General features: G+C 42.8%; 3 protein-coding genes across 12 annotated transcripts in view; 2 read left to right on the top strand and 1 right to left on the bottom strand.

Annotated features, from left to right (window-relative positions):
* The first annotated feature begins 1,198 nt into the window (after window positions 1–1,198).
* On the top strand, window positions 1,199–7,642 carry slc3a1 (solute carrier family 3 member 1). 2 transcript variants are annotated; one of them, XM_061790958.1, is made up of 11 exons: window positions 1,199–1,341; window positions 1,502–2,004; window positions 2,661–2,840; window positions 2,912–3,057; window positions 3,136–3,261; window positions 4,836–4,955; window positions 5,614–5,738; window positions 6,134–6,335; window positions 6,406–6,582; window positions 6,939–7,064; window positions 7,143–7,642. In XM_061790958.1, the coding sequence occupies exons 2-11, from the start codon at window positions 1,626–1,628 to the stop codon at window positions 7,572–7,574; spliced, it is 2,013 nt and encodes a 670-aa protein (XP_061646942.1). In that variant the 5' UTR covers window positions 1,199–1,341; window positions 1,502–1,625; the 3' UTR covers window positions 7,575–7,642. The 2 variants fall into 2 exon arrangements, with proteins under 2 accessions (XP_061646942.1, XP_061646943.1); XM_061790959.1 differs by lacking the exon at window positions 1,199–1,341 and having other exon boundaries at window positions 1,377–2,004.
* On the bottom strand, window positions 7,621–16,585 carry prepl (prolyl endopeptidase like). 2 transcript variants are annotated; one of them, XM_061790956.1, is made up of 15 exons: window positions 16,339–16,582; window positions 16,115–16,234; window positions 15,966–16,032; window positions 15,296–15,443; window positions 15,146–15,207; window positions 14,939–15,065; window positions 13,570–13,786; window positions 12,889–13,080; window positions 12,603–12,815; window positions 11,576–11,745; window positions 11,301–11,517; window positions 10,731–10,880; window positions 8,977–9,103; window positions 8,181–8,263; window positions 7,621–7,759 (listed from the first exon to the last, which is right to left on the bottom strand). In XM_061790956.1, exons 1-15 carry the CDS (start codon window positions 16,456–16,458, stop codon window positions 7,682–7,684), a joined length of 2,091 nt encoding a protein of 696 aa, XP_061646940.1. In that variant the 5' UTR covers window positions 16,459–16,582; the 3' UTR covers window positions 7,621–7,681. The 2 variants fall into 2 exon arrangements, 1 of the variants encoding a protein (XP_061646940.1); XR_009790948.1 differs by lacking the exon at window positions 8,977–9,103 and having other exon boundaries at window positions 16,339–16,585.
* camkmt (calmodulin-lysine N-methyltransferase) overlaps window positions 13,654–18,132 on the top strand; it is a 126,250-nt gene continuing 121,771 nt past the window's right edge. For 2 of the 8 annotated variants that reach the window (XM_061790975.1, XM_061790974.1), the window contains exon 1: window positions 16,542–16,928. In XM_061790975.1, the coding sequence (XP_061646959.1) occupies window positions 16,833–16,928 (96 nt within the window). In that variant the 5' untranslated portion in view covers window positions 16,542–16,832. Of the gene's footprint in view, window positions 13,792–16,525; window positions 16,929–17,418; window positions 17,633–18,132 lie in introns of those variants that run through there. The other 6 variants (XM_061790969.1, XM_061790970.1, XM_061790971.1 and 3 more) reach the window with 6 other exon arrangements.

Genomic DNA, 18,132 nt, shown 5'->3' with positions numbered 1-18,132 from the left:
CCAGGCATTTGCACAGACATTTTTTTTGGGCAGGTGCTCAAGCCAAATAAAGGGTACCCATCGCTGATTCATGCAATTAAGAGTAATATACAGTGGTGTGAAGGGTTTGCCCCCTTCTAGATTTTTTTTTTTTGCATGTTTGTCACACTTAAAATGTTTCCCATCAGATTTAAATATTAGCCAAAGGCAACACAAGTAAACACAAAATGCAGTTTTGAAATGTTTTTTTTTTATTTATTATATACCCGGGAGATGGCCATCGCTTTTTTTTTTGACTGTTGTCATGAAATTAAATGAACCCAAATTCCATTTGGTGCTTTGTTTTACATTCTGCACATTGTATTATATTTGCTGTAAAATAAGTCTCCTGCAGTTAAGCTGCTGTATAATGAAAGAAAATTTAAAAAGTTCCAGTGAGTTTGGGTGTGCACTACAATTATATAAGCAATCTTTGGGTATTCTACCTGATATTTTGACTGTAAATTTCAATAAGATGATTGGATTTAAAATTCAATGGAGCTGGTGTTGCTTTTTGTCTGTATCCATGAAAAGAAATGAACCCACACTCCCTTTGGTGCCACCTTCCACGTCTCGACATTATTTGATCATTGCAAAAAAATTCACTGCATGATGAAAGACAGAAATTTACAAGATCCACTGAGTTTGGGTCCTTGCCACCATTTTGCAAGCTGCTCACAAGTAAATGCTGTTTTTGTGTGGGCCTTGCTGGTGATCAACACTGCAACAAAGCATTTATTTTTTAGCAGGATCCGCCATGCCCCCTGGGAGAAATGTAGGCTTCTGTGTCTTGCCCTGGGACAGTTTGACAGCTGGAGCTGGGATTTGAGCTGCTGACCCTTGGGTCAATGAATGACCACCTCTACCAGCAGAGCCACAGCCACAGCCACCTGCAAGACTTGCATGATTTTGCCAGCACGTTCGACCAGTGTTACCAGCTGCTGCCAGCCCCTGCTAGTCTTGGTGGCTCAGTTGGTAGAGCAGGTCATCCAGTTATCAAAAGGTTTATTGTTCATATCCTGGTTCATCTTTCCCTGTGAAAGACACCTAACCCTCAATTTCTCCCAATTTTCAGATGTTGCTGTTGTCCTGCTGGTCACTAGCTAGACCAGCACCTGTACCTGACATTTTGACCTTGAATGTCAATTATAGATTGGATTTCAAACTCAACGGAGAAGCTGTTGTGTTGCCATGAAAATAAATGAACCCAAACTCTCTCCGTTGCCACCTTCCACTGTATGTGTGTTGTGCATTGGTTCTCTGTGTACAGGCACTGCAGAATTTTCTACGCAATCTGCGCCATGACAAGTAGTCGTCGACTAGGTAAATTTAATGTACATTTTTCTTCACCCTGATGTTAGAAATATATTAGTGCTCAGTTTGGATTAACTTTGTAATAGCCAATAACTTTACATAGACTGATCCAAGCGCTTTCTGAAGTCTGACCAAACTAATCTCTAACCAATTCCCCCACATTCCACAGGTTGAACTAGCAGTGCGCATGTGTGGGAGAGATAAATACAAAGGAGTGTACCCTGACCTCTTTCCCACACGTCAAGAAAGAAGCAACACTGCTGCCACATTCAGACCATAAAGGTATAAACGACATGGAGCTGGGCACCCTGAATCGGCCCTTCCAAAAGGTTGAAGGCGGCAACCCGGTGGAGGACATCACCACCACCACCACTGTGGAGCTGGAAGAAAAGGTGGTGGACCCCCCTGCCAAGGACTACACGCAGATCAAGCCATATGCCGGCATGCCCAAGGAGGTGCTGCTGCTTTACTCCTCGCAGGCCTTCTACAGAGTCCCGCGGGAGATCTTGTTCTGGCTAATCATGGCCTGCACGCTGACGCTGGTAGCCCTCACCATCAGTGTGGTGGCGCTGTCGCCCCGCTGCCTCAGCTGGTGGCAGGTGTCCCCCGTCTACCAGGTGTACCCCCGCTCCTTTAGGGACTCCGACGGAGATGGAGTGGGAGACCTCAAAGGTGAGTCAGCCTCATTGCATATTACACTTCACATCCTGGGCACTTGTTGTTAGGCAGACTTAGGATGAAAGTCCACTGACAGTCATGAACAGAAAAACAAAAAATAATGCTGTAAGCAGGGATGTAGAGTGTGACAAAAAAGTGTGGGTGTTGAAAACTTTTCAATGGGAAAAGTGTGGATCAGGTTTATATTGAAAGCAGACTATGGGTGTGACAGAAAGTGTTGAAACCTTTTCAGGGATGAAAGTGGGTGCTGAAACATCCACATCCCCTGCAGGTGTGACTAAAAGTGTGGTTGGGGTTGATAGTGATGGCGTGCCGTTGGGTATGTCTGTGTATGAACACCCACACGTTTCCCGTTGAAATGTTTCATCACCCACACATTTTGTTACATCTGTGGGGATGTGGGTGTTTCACCACCCACATTGTTTCACAGTGAAAGGGTTCAACACTCACAGATTACAGATACTCAAAACGTAAATAATTAAATAAAGTGTCAATAAATTGATGAATCTGCACAAGTTGGCCGGGAAGTGCTTTTTGAAATAATCCACATTTAATTTGAATAAATGAACTAATGAAGAAAGATGGTACCACAATTGTCAGAAGTTGTGTAGATGTTGATGGCTTGTCTGTGTGTGTGCGCACTTCACAAGGCATTCAGGAGATGCTGGGCCATTTCGAGTACCTGAACATCAAGTCGGTGTGGATCAATCCCTTCTATCGCTCTCCCATGAGGGACTTAGGCTACGACGTGGAAGATTTCCGTGCCATTGACCCGCTCTTTGGTACTATGCAGGACTTTGATGACCTCTTGGCTGAGATGCACAAATTAGGTAAAGCCCTCAATAAGTTCTTGGAAAGCGACACGCTTCATAGGATTCCCGGCCGGCTCTGCTTCCACCAGGTTTGAAGCTGATCATGGACTTCATTCCAAATCACACCAGCGACAAGCACCGTTGGTTTAACCTGAGTCGCACCAGAGAGCCACACTATGAGGACTTCTACGTCTGGGCTGATTGCAATGCCACAGGACCCAAGCCCAATAACTGGGTAGGTTCATTTGATGGCCTACCAAATCTATCTATCACAGACTAAGACGGTTAAATCTTTCTGGTTCCTTTCTTTCAGGTGAGTGTATTTGGGAACTCATCATGGACGTATGATGAAGTTCGAGGACAGTGTTACCTGCACCAGTTCCTCAAGAAGCAACCTGAACTGAACTTCAGAAACCCTCGGGTCCGCCAGGAAATGCTTGTAAGATGACACCAGATCACAACGTTCGTGTCGATGCTTACTCAGTTCTAAACGGTTTCTGCCGGGCACAGGTGAAGCAAACTGTGCAGAAGTGTGGGTGTTGCAGGAGTGTTGTACCGTAACGTTTTCTAGTTACCAACGGCTCGGAAAAAGTTGTTGACAGGCAGGGGAAAATTCAGTGAAATGGGATAGGGATCAAGCTCTGCCACAAATACAGAAAAAGTGCGAGTAATTGACACACACACAAAAAGAAAACAAGTACTGTGCTGACATGGACATCTGACAGGAAGAAGCAATTACTCCAAAAGAAACAAAAAAGCCATCTTACAGTTTGCAAATGCATACAGGGAGAAAGACATTAATTCTTGGAGACATGTCCCATAGTCTGACAAAACTAAAAACGAACTGTTTGGCTGTAATGTGCATTATTACGTTTGGAGGAAAACACCAAATACGGGGGCGGCATTGTCATGTTGTGGGGTTGTTCAGCTTGAAGAGGGACCGGTACTCTTCACAAAATAGATGGCGGCATGAGGAAAGAACAGTATGCGAAAATAATGAACCAACATCTCAATACATCAGCTAGGAAGTTAAAGCTTGGGTGCAAATGAGTTTTGCAAATGGACAATGACCCGATGTCGACTGCCAAACTGGTTACAAGGTGGCTTACCAATAACAGTCAATGTTTTGGATTGGCCATTACAAAGCTCTGATCTCAATCCTATTGAAAATGTATGAGCAGACCTGAAAAGGGTCGTGCGAGTAAGGTGGCCTCCAAACTTGGCTTGGTTACACCAGTTCTGTCAGGAGGAATGGTCCAAAATGCCTACCAGCTATTATAAGAGGTTTGTAGAGGGATATCCAAAACGTTTGACCCAAGTCATATAGTTTAAAGGCAGTATGTATGTAAACAACTCCCTAAAAAATGTTTTAAAAAGTCCTGCTCTCATTATTCTAGCATTTAGCAAATAGAAATAGTTATTGTAATCCCAACTGATCTAAAACAGGAAAAGTGTATGTCTTTGTATATAGTGTATATAAACTTTGGGTTTTAACTGTTTTGAGAGGACAAGAGGGGACTGCCGGTGTGACCAAAAGTATGGGTATTGAAAGCTATTTACCAGGTTAATATTAATGACGTACCATGCACCCGTGGGGTATCTGGGTGTATGTCAATACCCACACTTTTCCCAGTGAAAGGTTTCACACAAATACTTTGTTGTCATGTCTGTGGGATGTGTTTCACTTTTACTGGGTAAGGTGTTGGGTGTTGAAACACCCAGATCTATTCCAGCTGTTGAAGTTTAGCCATTATAAAGTTTTAAATGCTAAATGTAATTTTACATAAAATTTTAGCATCATAAATTTTCAAAAGAAAATAATCTCTCTCACCAAAACCTATTTTATTGTGTTGTCCTTGTTTTTCGACTGCTGAGACACCCACGTTGTATATTGACATGCTTGACAATTATACACACTAACTTCAGTTTGTGCGCTTTTAACTGCTGGCATGCAGCTCAAAGGGCAAGTGAGAATTGTCTCCCTTGTAAATCTTTTAACGAATAAAATTCCAGGATATCATCCGTTTTTGGTTGGACAAGGGAGTGGATGGCTTCCGGATGGATTCGGTGAAGCACCTGCTGGAGGCCGTGCACCTGAGGGATGAGCCCCAGGTGGACCCGAACAAGCCTCCTGTGAGTCGATTGGCATTCAGCCGAGAAATCACCTTTTTTTTGTGTGCTTCAGAAGTGAAAAAAACAGGCATATTTTAGTGGATTAACTTGCTACGCTACGGCACTATTATTATACTACAGGATTCCACTCAAATCACTATTCAGAGCCAAGCTGCACTTCATTGGAGTTTGATGGCCGCATAGTTGCACACAAAACAAAAACAAAAAAAAAACACAACAGTCACTCTTGTATTATCTTTTATCACACGATCCATCCAATCACAGGCTATCTGTTATCGTTACACATTATAGCAGACTGGTTTATTTCAAGCCACTAAGATGCCACATTCAGAACCACATTGTTTTAACTGCTGTTTCAGCAGTACCCAAACAAGTTACCTTTAATGATTTATTTTAATGAAGACACACACACACACACACACACACACGGGTCACAACATTACATACAATACACCTGCATATCGAAGGAACACACACTGGTCATAACATTACATACAGTACACCTCCACATCGAATGAAATAAAAAATTCTGCCATTAAAAGTAAAACAATGGGATGGATGGATCTTGTGTTGTGTCATGTTAGATTGTGAATGTGTATGTAATATTGTGGCCTATGGGTGTAAATTGTACACTACTGTATGTTCTGTCTAATTCCAGGAGTTGGTGACTTCCGAGTGGGACCTCCACCACGACTTCACCACCACTCAGCTGGGCCTGCATGACCTGCTAAGGGAGTGGAGAGCTCAAATGGACGTCTTCAGCCGGGAACCTGGCAGATACAGGTACAGTGTTACCCCTCTATATCATGGTTCATCGTTTGCCAACACACAATATCACAATCTTTTAAGCAGATTGTTGTTCCTATGACTTTTCACAGTATACCGACTGTATTATCCTCGCACGAAAGTAGAGCCAGTCACTGATACACTTTTCAGCTGTTTATTGAACACTGGGAGAACAGCAAATACATTTACAATAAGTTTGTCTTTTAAAGCCTTTAACTGTGTTTAAAGCATGGGGGAGGGGCAAAACTGTATAAAAATGTTTTATATGGTCTCTCTATATTGCAGCTTTTGACCTGTTGTGGGTCTGGAACGTATAACCCGCAATAAAGGGGGTTCCCTGTACAGGAAGTGCAATAGTTCTTTTTGGACCATCACATAAGTTGTGTCTGTAGGTTGATGGTGACAGAGTCGCAAGATGGCCCAGAGGTGGAAAAGACCATGATGTACTATGGGACGCCTCTGGTGAAAGAGAGTGACTTCCCCTTTAACTTCTATCTCCTGGATCTGCCTCAAAACACGAGCGGCGTGTGGGTCAAACATCTGGTGAACCTCTGGATGGCCAACATGCCCACAGGACGCTGGCCCAACTGGCTGGTGAATTGCATCATTGCCTTATCATTGCTCATAACTGCAACACATTCATTGTCCATTTTCCTCGGATCAGGTCGGGAACCACAACATGCCTCGTGTTGCTTCCAGGGCGGGTCAGCGCTATACACGGGTCATCAATATGCTCCTGCTGACCCTTCCTGGTACGCCGACCACCTACTATGGCGAGGAGATTGGCATGGAGAACGTCAACGTGACCGAGAGTCAGGACCCAGCTGGCAGATACAATGTGGTAATTTAAAATTCTATTGTTTACAATACAAAGACATTCAGAGTGATTGGTATCCAATTACAAGAGCTGTATCAAACATTCGAGAGGATAATGCTGAGGTTGATGGACACTGCATCATACTGAGAGTTGTTTCTAATATTTTGGTTACCTTGTACTGACAGTTGAGTTAAGAAAAGCCCTCAGTATGAGGCTGTGCAAACAACCACCACAATGATATACATTGTTAAAGTAATACCTTGGACCGTGCCAATCAAAAATTTGCATTATTATTTTTCTAAAAGCAGAATATTGGATAATATTTTATATTGGATTTAGCAGGTGTCTAGTCAATGTACATTCAACTGTGTATGATGCAGAGTGCCAGTCGAGATCCTCAGCGTTCGCCAATGCAGTGGAGTGCTGACTTGAATGCAGGGTTCAACAACAAGACCAATGTGACATGGTTGCCCGTGCATCCCAACTACAGCAGTGTCAATGTGGAGGTATAAACAACACCCTTAAAAAAACAACACATTTTATTTAAACGGCACATTGACTAGCTTCCATGTGTCCTCCTCCAGGTCCAGAAGCAAGACGAAGGCTCTTTGCTGTCTCAGTACCGCCTCCTGAGCACGCTGCGTCAGTCGGAACTGCCCCTCCAACGAGGCTGGTTCTGCTACATCCAAGCCGACCGCGGCGTCTTCGCCTACCTGCGAGAGCTGGACGGGCTGGACTCCGCCTTCCTCCTGGTGCTCAATTTCGGCCATGAGTCGGCAGTCACCGATCTCTCGGCGGTCGTTGAGCTGCCTGAGCGGCTGCGGGTCCTGATGAGTACGAACCGGGCCAACGACGGCAAAGTGGTCAACAAGTCTCTGATCGCCACTGAGGCGGGAGAGGGTTTGATGATTGAGTTCTCCTCACACGCTCGGTTTAACACCAACCACCCGGGGCTGTGCTATATCTCTGAGAAAGCCTGTTATTTAGGTGCCATAGACATTCTCTATACATGCTAACATGCAAATCTTCCATTGTATCTCATTAGATGTGCATGGCTCAATAAGAAACTATCTTTGCAGTCACATCCCTTGTTGTCCTGTCTTCTGCTGTCATCCACACAACTTTATCTCTTCCTCCTCCATGGAGGACAAGGAGGTTCCAGGTCCATCTCCTTGTACAGAAATGCTAGCTGGAGGGCTTCCTGTGTCAGGTAGGAAAGACAGTTGTCGCATTTAGTCCTTTATGACAAAGCAGTGATGGGCTGTGCATTTGGTACCCAGGTCTTCAATAGGGACTTAATTCACTTAAATACTATACAAAAATGCAATTTACAGTACATACATCATCTGGAGCAATTCAGAATGGATATTTATCAAATAATGTGACAAAAACATAATAATGTAAGTAAAATACATCATACTCATCAGATATGCTGATCATTAAATGTGTGCAGCTACCAGTCTGGCATAAATATTTCCGTTTACAGGTCCGTACGAAAGGAGATTGCTTTGACAAGGTTGCCGTTAGCACGTAAAAGTTTCATTGTCTTCCAATTACATAGAAAAGTGCAAAAAGGGGGAAGGCACTGTGGTATACATTGAACAATTCCACTTTGTTTTTACCTCCTCCAGCATGGACTCCCAGTCATCTGATCCAATGTGATTTGCTCCAGGTTGTATATTCACAACTATGTTTGGTTCAGGGTCTGGAAGAAAGTAAAGGGGAGATGAAAACGGTATTTTAAAGATATTTGTACTCCCTAGTAGTCCACTTCCACTCCATCTTACTCTGGTTCCACCACTCACTCTCTACTGTCTCCACATCCATCCTCTTTCATTTACATGAACTCCCCCCCCCACCCCCCCCAGTGCCCTGCTCCTGCACCTCCACCTCCCCATCGTGGTGGTCGCGGCTGTTTCACATGCGCGGTCTTGACCTTGACTGCTCCCAGTCTGTGGCGTCTAATCTCTCGCTTTGATACACTATCTCTTTACCATGCTAATGGGCCTCCGCCGCCCGCCCTCCACGCCATCAGCACTTTATCAAATAGACTCCGGAGAGCCGAGATTATGCGCACGTACGCAGACGCACCCCGTCTCCCTCGTGCCGCTGTGGGCGTATGAACAACTGAAGCCGGGCGATGCGATGAGGCCCGATTAGAAGCGAGAGGGGGAAAGAGCCCATCTGTGGGGAAATGAGTGCAATTAGCGAGCACGCGCGTACACACTGGACTGCAAGGTGACCTTGGCTATACGTTGGTCATGAACTTCAATTAGTCACACGATGGATGGCTGCTTCAGTGTGCTGACATACACTGAATGGAACCATTACAATTTCTGATAGACATCCCTTTTAAAGTATACAATGGCATGCATGGCTGCAACTACATGTTAGTGCAGACGGTCTGTGTGAATGCACCTGATGTGGCTGCCATGTTGAAATGAATTTGCACTGCTTCCTTCAGCTTCTCAGCATACTTCAGGACACCGGCTAGAGGTGTCCTGTTGTCGTCAGTGTAGGCCGTCAGCAGCATTGACGGGTAACACTAAATCAAGGAAGGAGGAACCTCATTAAAATACAATTATAAAAAAATAAAATACAAATTTGTTAAGTGTAGCTCTCATCCACTAATTTACAATAGTGAACCCCTGTTTATCGCGTTGGCTACAATAGGAAAAACCATATGTTTTAAAGTTTTATGATAGTTTAATAGTTTTACCGCTACCAGACACTTTTAACTTATTAAAACACACCTTTTTAACACATTGTGTAACATGTTTTAACACCCAAAAACTAATTGCAAGCATACAATGTTTATAAAATGTGTCGATATACATGCCTGGTGGGGTGCCATGCGTTTGTCTGCGAGTGTCTGCGTGAGAGCCGACAGCAGCTTTTGGGTTTGTGTGCTAACTGCGTTTTACTGTAGGCCAACATAATGACTGTGACAGTTTGGTCTCAAGACACAGGAGAGGCGCTGCAGGAGTGTTTGGATGTCAGCGACTGGTTTTATGTTTTTAAAGGAGTATATATTTTTTTCAAAAGGAATATTGTTGTTATTTATTTTGTATTTGTATTTATGTAAAGCATTTTGTTTCAGGTGCAGTTCTTTGTAAGGTGCTCTATGAATTCAGTTGAGTTTTCGCCTTTTCATCCATTTAATAAATGGCTGAAAAGTGTATCTGTGACTGTAGGCGAGGGCATTACAGTATCCTATAAAAACCCATAACAAAACGATTGCTTAAAAAAGCATAGTGAATGCACATTGAATGATGAACTGCAATATCGCGGGGGGAACACTACACATAAATCTCCATAAACTTGCATTAACTAATACGGATGATCAGATTAACTGCTTTTCTCCCTACTTGAGGTGTAAGGGTCGATGGACGGTATGCGTGTGTACTCAACATAAAGGGTAATTTTGCATTCCAGCAAACTGGTAAGTCAGACATTTCTACTATCCATCTAGGCACAATGCTTTAGAGTTCCCACTCGAAGGCAAACAAGTGTACCTTAACTTCACTGAAATGGAGAAATCGCCACATCACAATGGTGGAGCCCCGAGAAGCCTTCTTAAAGACTCAAACTTTTTATACTCAAAATCAGCATTTAAAGGATACATATGCATTTGTATTCACAACTTAAATCATTTCCAAGATGTCCTAACTAAAAAGTTTGTGACATTCTCCAGTCAGTCTTCTGTTTTTTTGGGGGGGGGGTTGTCTTAGGCAGATGAGTCACTGTTTACCCACAATCATTAATGGACGTTCATTATCATGTTAAGGGGTGTGGAGCTAGGGCTAACTAAATCTACAACTCATTTGTGTTTGCTAACACTGCACCAATGTTCACCTTTTATGAGATGGTGCTTCCATGTAGTTTGGCTGTTGTTTGAAAGTAGAAGATCTTTCGCAAACCTAGCTGGTGATGTCATGGACGGAGAAATTTGGCAAAGGGGCAGTTATGTAAAAATGCTTAATCTACCTAGTTGTTAATACACACTTGATGGGTGGGAAGGCACTCAAGAGACCCAACCCCATTTGTATTAAGTCTATTTGGCATACAGTATGTCACCTTTAAGACACCTGCTTGTGCATGTAAATGTCTTGAATGTAGCATAATGCTGTGAAGGGGACCATAGTCGGGTGGTAAGGCGTGCGCTTCTCTACCTGAGGAGTAATGTTGCAAACTGGGCAATAGGAAGCGATGGTGAGCCTGTGTTCCAGGTTTCCCGCAGGGTCGCCCCACTCTTCCCTGTCCTCCAATGTGAGATGCAGTTCGGGGTCCTCCATTGTTCCCAGCACATCCAGGAAAGGACTCTGTCAAATTGTGAAAAATAGTTTATAAAAAAAAATTAAAAAAAAGCACTGTGACCCCCCTCCCCCGCATATTGCAGTTCATCTTTAAGCGATCATTTTCATGGGTGTTTACTTTTTACAGTACAGTACATAGGCAAGTCTGAATTAGGGTTGCGCCCCTTCAGTGTAGTACCCAATTATGCCACAACATGCCGGGGACCACTGAGCTCTACTTGTTGATGCATAAATAAGAGCAAGAAGAAGGTTTTGAGTGTTTCTTTTAAACATAAGTTTAGATATTTGAAAGCATGTGGGAGGGGTAAACGTCGCTAAAAAAATCATATGGTCTCTATCATGGGTCTATATCGCGGGTCATTCTGTAACATTTCTAGTTAAACCAGGAGTTCATTGTGCTTAAACACAGCAGACACAACTGTGTACCTGCAGCATGACTGCCCGCATCATGTTGGGTCGTCTGTTGCATAGCGCCCCCACTGGCACACCTCCGGCGCTACAGGCGGTGAGAACGGTCCGCGAAGGGCTGTAGACCCCCGAGGAGAAGAGGTGACTAAGGCAGGCTTGAAGGTCCTCCACTCCTCTGTGCTTCCCCTCGACGCGAGCTTGTCTCTGCCATGCCAGCCCGCGCTCTCCTCCCCCTCTATACGGCATCACAGTTAATACACATTTTTCTACTTGTGACTTCTGATCTACGTTACCTGATATGGCAATAGGCCAGAGCCCAGCCCTGGTCCAGCAGAAACCTTTTCTTCGGGGAGAACTGCATGTTGACATCCCGGCCGTAAGCTCCGTACACGTGCACCAGCAGAGGCGTGTCTTTCATACACTTCACGCCGTGAAACAGTGTCACTGGCACTATGGTACCATCCTACACCAGGGATGCAATCCTCAATAAAAACACTATTCAACTTTATGTTCTCCATGATAAATGACCTCAGTGGACATTTGCCATGAACTACAAAAATGTTTATTTATGTGTAAATATATGTATGTGTATATAATGTATGTATACATCTGTATATTTTGTTTTTAAAAAAAATCAAAATGTTTTTTGTACTGTAAATGATTTTATTTCATTTTAATGTATTTCATATTGAACTTTTATTTTTATAATTCAATTGTATTCATTTTTTTAGTAATTGGAATTTATTTAATTATAGCACTCTTAAAAATTACTATTTTACTTTGAATAAATAAAATGACTTTAATCATTTAATTTAATCAAATTGTTTTTAAATGTAACTTCCATTGCTGCATTATTTTTTCTGCTTAATTTGTCTTGTGTACATGCTTTGCAATAAAACAAATTCCTGAATAATGTGTATAACTTTAAAAAAAAAAGCTAAAAGAACAAATGCAAAACAATGATATTCATTAATATTATGGAATAAACCATCCATCCATCCATCCTTTTTCGAGCCGCTTATCCTCTCAAGGGTTGCGGGAGTGCTGGAGCCTATCCCAGCTATCATCGGCCAGGAGGCGGGGTACTGGAATAAACTATTCAAATAATATACTAATAATACAATTATTTAATGAAACATCACACTTAAATTTTGATGTAGCTAAGTTTGGTAACCAAAATATCAATGCGCAGGTGTACTTAATGTTGAGGCCTGTGACTGCACTACTATCGAGTTTGTGTAATTGTCTTAAGATTTGTATTAAATATACAGACAGATTCCCTTCTACGCGCATGATTGCTTCACCTCAATTAGTTTGTACCTGGCTGCAGGCCTTTAAACGTGCCGTAATATAATTCTCCTGCTTCTTTGGAGAGGGCCTGTTCCCCGTGCCTGATGAAAGGAGGCCTTTCTCGGGATAAAGACAGTAGGACACTCGGGGGCGGACTGGAGAGGATATCAGGAACTCCAACGCGCTGCGTTGGTCTGCAAGGCCGGGACGCTTGGTTTCAACGACGCACGCCCAGGAGGGGAGCTTCAAGTATACAAGTGAGTCAGTGGAATACTGTAATAAATATGCAGAAACTTGTTTTTTTTTTTTTTTAAACCTGCAGAGTGTATGCTTCTCTCGGTCGGGAGAGAGGGACGACAATCAGCTCAAGCTCATTGCTTGTCGTCACGGCAACCAGTATACAGTGGTCCCTGACCACGTCCATGTCTTTGATCACAGTGCCGAGACACGGCGTGAATACGGTGTCCCATGACAGCATGGAGGGCTCGGAGAGGGGGGCTTTTATCACCTGGATAAGGGAGGTATGGTTTTTAATAATTTTTTTATACATCTTTTTTCCTTTTATATAAATGTTTGAACTCAATCCCTTCTCTGTGTGGTAATAAACCATGCACTCAACTTTGACTGGACTCCTGCTTTTTCTTCCTGCCCAAGCCAATTTTTAGTAGAAGGATTTAGAGGACTTAAAGGATTCAAAAAAAAAAATATATATATATATTTTATATGTAAATATATATATTTTTATATATATATATATATATGGGAAAAAATTTTAATATTGAAAAGACTGAGCCAATTTTTGGCACTGGAAAACTTTTTTGCCTATTTTTATTTAAGCTCAAAAGTCTTACTTCAGATGTTAAGTCTCTCAGCGAGACTTAGACTCAAACTGGCCCCGCACAGGGTTTCCAGTCCAATTTTTATCCACATCAGAGGCACAAACTTTAAATGATCCATGCTGAGATTAACCATTTTTCATTCATTATTTACACTCTACCTGATATTCCTGCCCAGGCCCCGTGTTGGCGAGTATGATCAAGTTCCGCCTCCAGTGTTCCACGTGGTACAACAGTTCCGGCTGGCGCGCCTGAACCAGGGTGGGTTCTAGACGGGGGTCCGAGACGTCCACGAGCAGCACCTCGGAGCTGTTTCTGCTGCTGCAGGTGATGCTCAGTGCATGGCAGTCTCTGGAGAGGGACACCTCCACAAACACACTAAGGTGGGGAAATAGCGTTTACGTTAGAGGGAACCTAGGGCAAATTTAGTATTGTTAAAAACAACAATGCATTGATTAAAAAAAATATTGTAAATGTTATAAGATACATGAAATGTTTATGATCAACCTAATTAGTCAGGATGGCTTATTGTACTTGTTCTCCCCGTGCATGTGTGGGTTTTCTCCAGGCACTCCGGTTTCCTCCCACATCCCCAAAAAAACATGCATGGTAAGTTAATTGACAACTCTAAATTGCCCGTAGGTGCGAATGGTTGTTTGTTTGTTTATATGTGGCCTGCGATTGGCTGGCAACCAGGTCAGGGTATACCCCGCCTCCTCCCAAATGATAGCTGGGATAGGCTCCAGCACGTCCGCGACCCTAGTGAGGAGAAGCGGCTCAGAAAATGGATGGATGGATTAATTACAGGCTTTATTATAATAAACCACACCACTCAATAATGCTAAAATGACAGTTGACATGTTGAGTCTAGAAATGACAACTAACTAACAAATTCAATTCCCACTTTTACAATGTTGTGCTAACCAACTGTCTTTTTACCCACAAAGGACTTGGCATACTCATCTCACAAGTATTTTATTTGATCTTTTCATGGGACAACCATGTAGAAACGACACTGCTACAATATAATGCAGTCAGTGTAAAGCTTGCATAACAGTGTAAATTTACTGTCCCCTTAAACTCAACACACAGCCTTTGTCTTAATTGCTGGCAACAAATGTGAGTACACCCCTGAGAGAAAATGTCCCCTGCCTCTAATAGTGATAATCTGCGAGTAATTGACACCCCTAAAAAGGTTTATAATTGCCTAGAGATGCCACAAGTTGGTGGTAAAGCACTACTTTTATATTAGACAGGGGTATGGCCTGACTAGACGAAGCTCCTTCCGTCACGTCAACATAGTTCCTTGCCACCAAGATGCCATGAGATATTGCCAAAGAAATACTATAATATTGACAGGGCTTTGGCCTAAGCACAAAAACAATATTGGAGGATAGGTTCCCTGAAAAAAAGTCAGTGATTGTGAATTTGGAAATATGTGGAGGAGCACTATACTACTAGCAACAGTGGGCTTTTTAAAGGTGCTAAAATGTAATTTATCAATCAAAATGAATAAGTTGTTAAACTCACTCCGGTTCGGATTCCTCGTACACGAGGCGTATCGTGCTTCCATTTTGGGTCAGGTCCAGACGATACACTGTTTGGCACTTCAAATTTTCCTGGATGGTGTAAAACAACACCTCATCTGTGGCCCACTCTTAGAAGACACAAATATGTTAGGTGTGTTGCCATTGTTCTATTTGTATAATGGTGTTTTAAGAGTGTTTTAAAGTGTACCAAAGGTGAAGACATTGTCCAACGTGAGTATGTTTCTTTGGCCGAGCTTCACAACTACGCACCTGGGTTAGATATCACATGACCTCATCCATTAATTTGAGTGAAAACAAAAGAGACAAATCTGTCAATATTCTATTCAACATTATTGACCTGATTGTTTCTGTGTTATGAGTCTTCACCGTGGCGGCAAGATGCTTCTCCTGAGGGGAAAGTCGTATTCTCTGCACAGTCCACTCTTGTGTCTCCTCACCTGCAGGGATGCATCCCAGGTCGAGAACCTGCTCCGGTTCCGACTCACCTGCGAGCAATATGGTGGTTTCATTAGCAATCGAGATGAAGCGCTATGAACATTTCATATGAGGGTTATAGTAAGCAAAATTGTCACAGTGATCAGTGTTATCACAATATCGCTTAAAGAAGTCACGTCAGAGATTTTTTACTAATTGGAGCATCACAAGTCAAAACATTAGGCACACTTGAACAATCTAATGAGAGCCAAGACAATATGCTCAAAATACTAGACAAAATATATACAAGCAGGGTTTGCACTGGGTCATGAAACTTCTTAGCCAATATGGCTAAACAGTATAAAAATCTCCTCGTCACATTCATCTTAACAATGGATGAAACGAATCAATGAGTCACTTTTTTCCAAATTGTGGTACTGTGCATAAATTGGCTGCAATTGTGAAATATTAAATGTCATACTTTTGCTCAACCTCTATAACGCTGCAATTCAGTCTAGATTTCACATCACATATTGATTGTTAGGGATTTATAAAAACAAAATCATTTAAAGGAAAGCATCATATTTGCTTACTTTTTCTCTTTTCCATTCTGTAGATACTGTTTCCTTCCATAAAATAAACATGGTGTCGTCCATACACCTGTGTCAAAACAGATCATATGGAATTGAATACTGTTTTTGTGTAATTTAATAGGGAACTTGTACTGTTACACAATGATTACCGCTGAGTGGTCAGCTACGTCGGTGAACCTGCTGTAAATTGCTTTCAGGTGTCTCTTGAAATGCGTTTTTAAGTCTTTGTATCTCTCGAGACCACGACTTATATGATCCAAGGGTGTGTCCTTTAAATAGAAAACTGTTAAAACACTTTCAAAGATAACCAAAACGGACTTCTCCAGTTTCAGAGCGGTCCTTAAACGCGGCATCGATAGTTGGCCACACTTACATTAGTGTAGTCACGACAAGACACACGCTTCGTGACACGCTGCACGCGGAAAAGATCCTTACAATGTGAACGAAATAATACAAAACGTGCGGGTAAATGGAGTACAGCGAGAACAGCCATTACACTATTTCGCTATTCATCCGCTGTCTTGAAGGAAGTTTCTCATCCGCCAATGCTTCCTTAAACAAAGCCGGCTGCGGGTGACGTACGTAAGACACGTCAGACAAAACCAATCAATACCTGAGTTGACCTGTAGCTTGTTTCTCTCCTAAAAATCGAGCTCTATTACTCTGAAAGCTACTAACATGTCTCAACCATCCATAGTGTACGGAAGTGGGCTAAATCTTTAAAAGATGACTCCAATGTAGCCGATCATATTCGCTTCGGTGTACTTTTGATTAACAACAAAAAAAGCCCTATTTTTCACTGCGCCGCTGCCTTTAACGCCACTTAGTCTTTTGGACGCATTCGAACGTCGCGTTGAAAGAAGAAACATGAACGAAGACGCGTCTTGTGCTCCTAATTCTCAAACGTCTCACGATGGTGTCACTGCAGATGTTGCACGAGCCAGGTGGACCCTCCTCAGACAGGTAATACCTTTCAAACGACGGCCCCTCTGAGAAAAGATTTGGCCCCAGACTGCCCCCCCCCCCCCGCACACACACACACACCAAAGTTTATCTAGAACCTCCACTGCATACAGACCTGAATCTAAAAAAGTAGTTTAACTGAGAAGCACACACAGGTCCCTACAAATACAGCATGAACTCTATTTTCCCTCATAGAGGCAGCACTTCATCACAAAGCCGCCAAATTGCATTTATTATGCAGACCTGAGTATGTGGATGTGAAACAATAAACACAAATCCGCCCTTACCCCATTGGTCAAGAACTAAACTGAGAAATCAACTATGTTCAGCTTATCAGAAGCAATTTTCACTTTCACCTTTCAAATGAATGGTGCTTGTACAAAGTCACTAATTTTTTTTCTGGATGACAAGAAAGGAGCCCGGTGGAAGGCAATCTGAGAGTCGTTTGTGCCAAACCATGCAAAAGACACTTTCCATTTATCTGTTGCAGAAGCAGTGATTGATCCGTATGTTGGAAATTTTTGACCCGTGGTATGTGCTTCCTGTGGCACGCTGGACGACTGGTTAGAGCGTCTGCCTCACAGTTCTGAGGACCGGGGTTCAGTCCCCGACCCTGCCTGTGTGGAGTTTGGATGTTCTCCCCGTGCCTGCGTGGGTTTTCTCCGGGCACTCCGGTTTCCTCTCACATCCCCAAAACATGCATGGTAGGTTAATTGACAACTCTAAATTGCCCGTAGGTGTGAACGTGAGTACGAATGGTTGTTTGTTTGTATGTGCCCTGCGATTGGCTGGCAACCAGTTCAGGGTGTACCCCACCTCCTGCCCGATGATAGCTGGGATAGGCTCCAGCACGCCTGCGACCCTAGTGAGGAGAAGCGGCTCAGAAAATGGATGGATGGATGGTATGTGCTTCCAAGCTGCAAATATTTTGCAGAGGTCGCCTTGCCTCACCTGCAGAATTTTAAATGAGATAAGAGTGTGAGAGAGCTGGAGGAGTTGCTGTGTTACTCTTACATATGGACCAGTCAAGCCATGCAGTTTGATAGTCTGTTTTATAATGTTAAATGTATAAATGATTAAGGATCACGTTTACATACGTTTTGACTGATAGGACATTTTTACAAGAGGAATCACTTATTTGCTTATTGTCTGTAACGAAAAACATATTTATATTATTTCTGTGGCGTGGCGGCACAGTGAAAAG

The sequence above is a fragment of the Phyllopteryx taeniolatus genome, chromosome 11 (assembly GCF_024500385.1).
Source record: "Phyllopteryx taeniolatus isolate TA_2022b chromosome 11, UOR_Ptae_1.2, whole genome shotgun sequence".
NCBI lineage: Eukaryota > Metazoa > Chordata > Actinopteri > Syngnathiformes > Syngnathidae > Phyllopteryx > Phyllopteryx taeniolatus.
The sequence above is the reverse complement of the archived record's forward strand: the minus strand, read 5'-3'. Positions and strand labels throughout refer to the sequence as shown.

Excerpts from the sequence above, each read along its gene's own strand:
- prepl (XM_061790956.1), bottom strand. The coding sequence starts at position 16,458 with ATGGCTGTTCTCGCTGTACTCCATTTACCCGCACGTTTTGTATTATTT. Across the intron at positions 13,081-13,569 it reads GGCCTGGGCAGGAATATCAG|GTGATAAAAGCCCCCCTCTC; the intron begins GTAGAGTGTAAA and ends TCCCTTATCCAG. Across the intron at positions 9,104-10,730 it reads TTTGCAACATTACTCCTCAG|TGTTACCCGTCAATGCTGCT; the intron begins GTAGAGAAGCGC and ends TCCTTGATTTAG.
- slc3a1 (XM_061790958.1), top strand. The coding sequence starts at position 1,626 with ATGGAGCTGGGCACCCTGAATCGGCCCTTCCAAAAGGTTGAAGGCGGC. Across the intron at positions 6,336-6,405 it reads GACGCTGGCCCAACTGGCTG|GTCGGGAACCACAACATGCC; the intron begins GTGAATTGCATC and ends TCCTCGGATCAG. Across the intron at positions 7,065-7,142 it reads ACAGCAGTGTCAATGTGGAG|GTCCAGAAGCAAGACGAAGG; the intron begins GTATAAACAACA and ends GTCCTCCTCCAG.